At 53.8% G+C, this 7,160-nt stretch overlaps 3 protein-coding genes across 3 annotated transcripts; 2 read left to right on the top strand and 1 right to left on the bottom strand.

Annotated features, from left to right (window-relative positions):
- Positions 1-1,000: 1,000 nt before the first annotated feature.
- On the bottom strand, positions 1,001-1,621 carry DICSQDRAFT_175670 (uncharacterized protein; the record flags this gene model as incomplete). The annotated part of the gene is made up of 4 exons (XM_007371555.1): positions 1,001-1,018; positions 1,080-1,138; positions 1,188-1,407; positions 1,463-1,621. 4 exons carry the CDS (start codon positions 1,619-1,621, stop codon positions 1,001-1,003), a joined length of 456 nt encoding a protein of 151 aa, XP_007371617.1.
- A 245-nt stretch (positions 1,622-1,866) lies between these two features.
- On the top strand, positions 1,867-2,523 carry DICSQDRAFT_175669 (uncharacterized protein; the record flags this gene model as incomplete). Its single annotated transcript, XM_007371554.1, has 2 exons — positions 1,867-1,953; positions 2,005-2,523. The coding sequence occupies 2 exons, from the start codon at positions 1,867-1,869 to the stop codon at positions 2,521-2,523; spliced, it is 606 nt and encodes a 201-aa protein (XP_007371616.1).
- A 1,059-nt stretch (positions 2,524-3,582) lies between these two features.
- On the top strand, positions 3,583-6,067 carry DICSQDRAFT_175668 (uncharacterized protein; the record flags this gene model as incomplete). The annotated part of the gene is made up of 3 exons (XM_007371561.1): positions 3,583-4,358; positions 4,409-5,124; positions 5,178-6,067. 3 exons carry the CDS (start codon positions 3,583-3,585, stop codon positions 6,065-6,067), a joined length of 2,382 nt encoding a protein of 793 aa, XP_007371623.1.
- Between the last annotated feature and the right edge of the window lie 1,093 nt (positions 6,068-7,160).

Here is a 7,160-nt window from a genome sequence, read left to right as displayed (position 1 = left end):
GCTTACCCACACCTGCCACCGAAATGTCAAGCAGGCGGGCGGTGTTGTCAAGCTCATCGTTCAACTGTCGTCCTTTCACCCTCCCATACTCATTGTGCGAGCCTTGCCGCACAGCGCTCTACACCCCTGTTGCAGTGCCATGCTATCACGCAGACGGTCCTCCAGGAGGACCGCCCCGGTGGTGGGGGGGGGCCTGTGGCTGTGCCAGCGCCACCCACCCTATCCCTGTCTGCCGCGGGCCTCCCGGAGTGCCCTGTATAGTACTGGTGTAGTTGTTGTCTTATAGTCTACTTGTACTATAGTAACTACAAGTGCTACTACATATATTGCTATATCGCTAGTGGGTGTATGCAGGGTGATGGCGTCTATGACAGTGGATTAAACCCTAGGATAGGGTTTAGCCGACCCTAGGGTCCGCCCACCAAAATCCCAGAAAACTCTTGCATAACCCTAGCCATTCATGGGCCGGTACATTCAGCAGATGAACGGCCGCGTGCAGATCGGTCATGATGACAAGGCGGCGTGGGGGCATTGCGCAGATGTTTGAGGCGCAGCGGCAGCATCAACGGCGCCGGCAGTGCCCACGCCAGCCCCATGAGCGACATAGGCAACTTTGAGATGCCAGGCGCTATGCATGGCGCAGCTATCCCAGGGCGATGGCCGGCCCCGGTGGCACGCGGGTGGGACATGAGCATGGGTGTCATGATTATGATGAAGAGCGCGCCCATCGCCGGGGGAGGAGGTGGCAATGTTCACTGCTACGCTGCCATGATGGCTGTAGACTTCGCCCGCCTTCCGTTCTGCCCCCGCTTTCCTTTCGCCTATGGACCCCGTCCAAGCTACTATCGCCGCATCATTCGTCCATGTCCCATTGTCGCCACACTACTCTAGTACAACAGCTGCCTATGTTCTCTCGTCCTTCGTTGTCGCTTGGTATATGAATGGACCTATCCATCTATGCTCGGTGGGAACACAGCAAGCGCAGTGCGTCGCTGCATGGTCACGTCAAGGTCGACAACTGCGGGATATCTTGGGGGTTAGTAACAGTAGTAGGCCGATATCTCCAAGTCTGTACTGACCATTCTCATCCCAACGTCAGGGAGATTGAGTTGGGCCGATTGACCGGAGGTGCTTCCCGCTGAAAACATATCAGGCCTAGTCATACTGTAGACGAATGATGGACTTACAATAGACCCCCTGTTCTGTGAGCACCTGGAGCGCTGTGCTCTGGCGCTTGCTCATCACTGCCTTCGTCTCGAGCGCCTTCACCTCTTTTTCAAACTCGCCCTGCAGCTCGAATGCCCCATTGACGGAACGGTCCAAGACGTTGATGCTGACAGGTGGGAGGTGAAACACTCCCACGCTCTCTGTGAACGCACCCTTCATAACCTCCCGCTCCCATACGTCCTACATAGCAATTGGCCAAGCGCGTGTCGTAGTAAGGCTTAGAGCAGGAAATGACTTTGAAGGCAGCGAGAGCCTTGTGGAACGCAATGGGAGGTGATGGGGTAACACTCGCAAGCACGTCGTATGGGGCAAGCCTGAAGGGAGAAACGCTGATGCCATCGATGCAAACAGCACGGTCAATTGCGAGTTCCGTCCCCTTGAGGCCGTCCAACATCTCGGAGAGACTGGCTGGCGCATTGGAGGTAAACAAGGGGGAGGGGGCGGGGGAGGGAAGGTCGTCTGTCTTCTCATTCGTTACCTCCTGTATCCCTATATCCCTCAATCTAGGGACTTGCGCGATATTCTCTCCCCTGTGTGCTACACCGCGTACTTGGATAAGTCCGCGTGATAAGTCTGGATAGACTTGTGTTAGTACTTCAGCGTAACAAACCCTTCCCCGACCCTACGATCCGCTTTGTCATGTATGACCAGATCAACAACGATGGGAACGGCCTGAAGGGTCCTAAGGATGTCACCGGTGTTCTGTTGAAGTTGCAGTACCTCATGGTAGGTCCTTGATATGAACAGTGCACTGTCCTATCTCATGATTGCTTCTAGCGACTCTGCTTTTTGAAGGAAGCCCATGTGCGCATGAACGCAGCTAGTTCACAAGACCTCGAACTTGCTGAGCACGTAAAAGCGCAAAAGCAGTGGTTCTTTGCAGTGGCTGACTCTCCCTTCACGTCCATAAAAGAGTACCAGCAACGTGCTTCTAGACTCGTCTTCTCCATGCCGGGGATACGGCATTTCATATGGAAGGCTGACACCACGTCGCCCACTCTCGTCTTGCCAGATGGGGAGCTGTCGTTGCAGGCGCTCTCAGGCTGTCTAACCGCTATACAAGGTCGCGCTCGCACTCTCCTGACTGAGAGGCTTCTTTTCGGCCATCCATTCCTTATTGACCTTGAGTCCTTGAAAAACGACTGGACCAACGAAACAGCGGGATACTCGCTGTTCAGCGATCCGCGGAATCAAGCCTGTTTTGGTCCCTCTGATGCTCTCGCACGTCACATCTATGGGATGTCCGCCTTGCGGAACAGATTCATAGCATCTTCAGGCCAAGCGAAGCTTCTATGAACGCAGGCAGGCTTAAAGAGTGGCTAATTGACCTTGCAGAGCTTGATGAGCTTTGTTTGATACTGGCTAATATCAGCGGCGGAGCTCCAGGGCGCATCACTTAGGGTTAGATTTTGACTTAGGGTCAGATTTTAACTTAGGGTCAGATTTTGACTTAGGGTTAGGGCTGTTCAAAACCCCAACCCTAGAGGCTCTTTTGTAACCCTAGTTCCTAAATGGGATATTCCAAAACAGGAAAGTGTCTAGAACAAGTCGAGACTTGATCTGGACCAAGTCTGAAACAGGAGTTTCCATTTTGGGACAAAGCCCAATAAGGAAGGTGGCGCTTGATTAGCGTCTATCGGTCATTGACTATGTTCGCGCGGGGGAGCAGCTCGGGAAGGGTTTGGAGGGTTGCTCATATGGCGCCGATATAGACGGCCGCTGCCTCATGGGATGGACGCAGGCAACGGTCGTAGTCGAGGGACGGACTCGGGCGGGACCGGGGGCAGCGGAATGAGTGCCGAGGGAACGCGAGCGACACGGCTCGGGAAATACTAGCGTGACCCCAGAAGCTACGGATTAAGCGCCTGACCCCAGAAGCTACTGACACGCCTCCAGTTCTCGTGTTTCCTTGTCGATCAATGTGCGCGATTCACACACGATACAATGCACTTCTGAATTATCAATGTCAAAAAGAACGAAGGAAATCGGAAGGGTCCTGCTCCCGATATAAGTCAATCTTAGTAGGGTTAGGGGGGTTTACTGACCTTGTTGAGTTGCCACTAAAAGATCTGCAGGGCCGATCTTTCTGTAACTTTGCAAAGTGTTCAGAACATGTCCAAATCACATTCTCGCTCACTTTCCGAAACATTCCGAGTTGCGGTATTTGAAGGATGGGAAGGTGTCTTTCGAGTGTGACATTCAGCCACCAACCAAGATAAGGCGGACTTTGAACTAGAGCGCTCCTTGAGCGCTGCCACAGATGCAGTGACAGCGTCTCCTGCTGTCCTGCTTCGGTGCTTCTCTTGCGTGGCTTCCTGGTGTTCTCAGTTTCCCTTTGTATCCTGCTTCTTTCCCATGTCTCGTTCGAAGGTTCTCAGGCGACCTCTTACGGGCCCCCCCAAAGGCAGTCGGCGGTGCACACGGCAATATACCGAGGAGACCATGCGCGAAGCCATCCAGCGGTATGAAGATGGGCGGAACCATGGTGAGACCTACACATCTGTTGCAGCAGCCATGGGGGTCCCAGAGGCCACCCTCCGAATGCGACACCAAGGTCTCCACATGTCCCGGCGTACTAGTCATGCTCGGTTCCAGCGTCTTTCGCCTGAAGAGGAAGACGCGCTCTGCGATTGGGTCGAGCATCTCTGCTACATGGGGTTCCCGGTCGACAAGCGCACCCTCATCGACATAGCAGCTCAGATCTCTGGGGACCCCATTGGTGTGTACAACAGGAAATGGGTATACCGTTTCCTTCAAAGACATCCAGGGCTCAAGCTGGGGCGACCCTCTGGCTTGGACCCGAAGCGTGCACAAGCCTTCAACCGGCCGGTTGTCGAGGACCATTTCAAGCAACTCGAGAAACTCATCAAGTCCTTCAACATCCCTTGGAGTCATGTCTACAACATGGACGAGAAGGGGATCCAGAGGGGTGGTGGGCGTCGTTTGCAGAACATTAAGTACTTTGTACCACGCGGCCGTCGTACGAGCTATAAGCTGCGCAGTGCAAGCCTTGAGCTAGTCACAATTATCGAGTGTGTCTGTGCGGATGGCAGCAACATCATGCCCGGGTTCATTTTCTCAGGCAAGGAGTTCATGCGGGACTGGTTCCAGAATGTTGATCGTAATGTCACGTAAGTATATACAAATGAATTCGAAGACATCATTAACGCCTAGGCCACAGGATTGCTCATTCGCCAAATGGCTGGACAGACGACTTTCTTTGCCTTGAGTGGTTTCGGAAGTGCTTCATTCCGCAAGCAACTGCTCGCCGCGAAACCGATGCGCCCATCCTCCTCATTCTCGATGGTCATGGATCACACATCACCTCTGAGATGCGTCATCTCGCTATGGACCATAACATCCACTTATTCTGCCTCCCACCTCACACAACCCATCGCCTCCAACCTCTCGACGTTGGTGTCTTTGGCCCGCTTCAACAAGCGTGGACAAAACGTTGCAACGAGTACTACGTCACCTCACGTGGTCGAGAAATGGACCGTGGCGAGCTCATCCGCGAGTATCTCACCGTCCGGGAGAAGGTCTTCACCCAAGATCTCATCCGCAAAGCTTGGTACCGATCGGGCATCACATCCGAGACATGGAGCGCTGATATCTTCAGTGATGAGGACTTTGCACCGAGCTACGGAACATCTACTATTGCCCACGTACCCCCCTCCTACCCCACCTCTGGTGACCCTACCCTCATCGTGGAGGGGCTTCCCATATCCCCTCCTTCCTCGGATGTCGAAGACGATGATGCCGACACCGGCTCAGAGCGCAGCCACTTCGAGACCAAGTTGAAAGACCCCGGGCTCTCAGAGTTGTCCATCGAAGGGAGTGCGACAACGTCTGAGGCAGAGACAGAGCCTGTTAGCGATGGATACAGCAGCGATGATGGTTAGCTCACTACTAATGTGAATCCCAATTGACGACTGACTTTGATTGACCAGACGATGCCTCTCAATTAACGCCTCCCGGCCAACAACGCTCAACGTCTACAGCGCGCGGCAGCACAAGCCATCACAATCAGGAGCTTGAACAGCTGCGTAGCGAGGTTGCTCGTCTTCAGCGTGAAAACAGCATCCTCCAGTCGCAAAGCAGGCATGCGAATGCACACGCCGCAGTGGCCCACTGGCATATCAACGGCCTGATGGCACAAATCAATCACAAGAAGTCTACAACCCGAAACGGAAAGAAGCGCACCATACGGACGACAGCCCGGTGTCTGACAGTGGGCGAGGGAGCTCAGCAATGCGAGGAGGAGGAGGCGGAGGAAGCTGCTGAGGCTGCACGTAAGGAGGAAGAGCGGATACAGAAGGAACGAGAAGAAGCTCACCGCCAAATCGAACGCGAGCTCGCTGCGAACGACGATGCACACATCTTCTCCGGTGTCCTAGCTCGGAAGAAGAAGGAAGACCTAAAGAAAATCGCATACGCCCTCAAGCTTCCACTGAGCGGTACAAATGCTCACCTATCTACAGCAATCACCGAGCATCTGAAGGCGCATTCGGCTCGCTATGTGACAGACCCCAAATTTGCCGGTCTGTTCATTGCTGCAAATGGTCTCTCCCATGCTCAGAAGCGCGCCCTTCCCCCTGAATTCAATGACGAGAACATACCTCCGCCATCCCAGCGCCCAAGGGGGATGTCGCCCCCCTCCACTCCCACTCCCCAGTCTGTGTCATCCCGTGCATGGACTCCGTCATATAACCCCTGGCAGCCATTTCACACCACCACAATCGACAACCCATACAATACGATACCTTCATTTGAATTCCACCATGTACAGCCTCTTCCCACCCCTTATCCGCCATACCATAGCCCTCTCGATTCCCAATGAAGATGCTTACCTGACTGCGAAGTTCCTCACTAGCCTAAGATCATGCTTAGCGAGCTTGCTAAGCAGCTTCATGAGATTAGAGCAAGATGGCTTGGTATGATCTCCGAGCGACCTGCTTGATGTCTTGAGTACCGGGAGAAAACCTCAACAGGGCCCCAGTTGTCAAGGCTCTAAGTGTCATAGAACAAAGCCAGATTGAGCGATATAGCAGCATGGGACCCAGATATTACGTCTGGGTTTGTTGACCAGCAGAGGCAGCAACGAAAGCAAGACTTCGATGACCGGACAGAGGCAGTGGGCCGCTGGCCAACGTCGCTATCGAGCGACTGATAACGGCGGTGTTTGAATCGGCAGTCTTCGGCATCGTGACCATCTGTGACGATCTCTGGGCGCCTTTCCGTAGCTTCTGGGGTCAGACGTGTAACTCTGCGATGCTCAATGCAAACCTCTACCGATTTGCTTCATATTTCACAGGTATGTACTATCTAGGATACAAATGAAGTGTACAAAGTCTGAGGTTTATCGGAGAGGATAGGAGGAAGATATTCACGACACACGTTCTGGGCCGTAGCTTCTGGGGTCACGCTAGTACATACTACGATTCAGCTGGGTAAGCAGGCGCCGTGTAGGCGCGCGAGGAAATGAGCGAGCGACAAGAGTCGAGCACGCCCATCATCCTTCTTCAGGTCGCCTTTGTAACTGTAGCAGCGCATGATCTCAACAGTGACCCGTACAGTTGTCTTAAACCGCGACGTCCACCTTGAGGGTCTTCAAGGTGGTGACAATTTGCTACATATACGGTTTGCACTTCCGGCATCCGTAACAACATACGATGCTCAATCTTCCAGCTCGCACTCAAGATAGGTCGACACCGGTCTTGTCACAACGAATTAGCCTTCCGGACACAGAAACCGGGCAGGTCAGCCGTCTCAAACCAGACCAGCCTTGGACCTCCAAGACGCGCCGAAGAGCTAACCGTTCCCCCACCAACTTGACTTGTACCTCTACCCGAGTCCTGCTGTGCAGTACTCACCGTCGATATCCTTGTCTTCACCCTCTGCTGCTACTTGCGACTATGTCTTCCTACACCCCG

Source organism: Dichomitus squalens (genome assembly GCF_000275845.1).
Source record: "Dichomitus squalens LYAD-421 SS1 unplaced genomic scaffold DICSQscaffold_119, whole genome shotgun sequence".
Lineage (NCBI taxonomy): Eukaryota > Fungi > Basidiomycota > Agaricomycetes > Polyporales > Polyporaceae > Dichomitus > Dichomitus squalens.
Note: the sequence above shows the minus strand (reverse complement) of the source record. Positions and strands in the feature narration are given on the sequence as shown.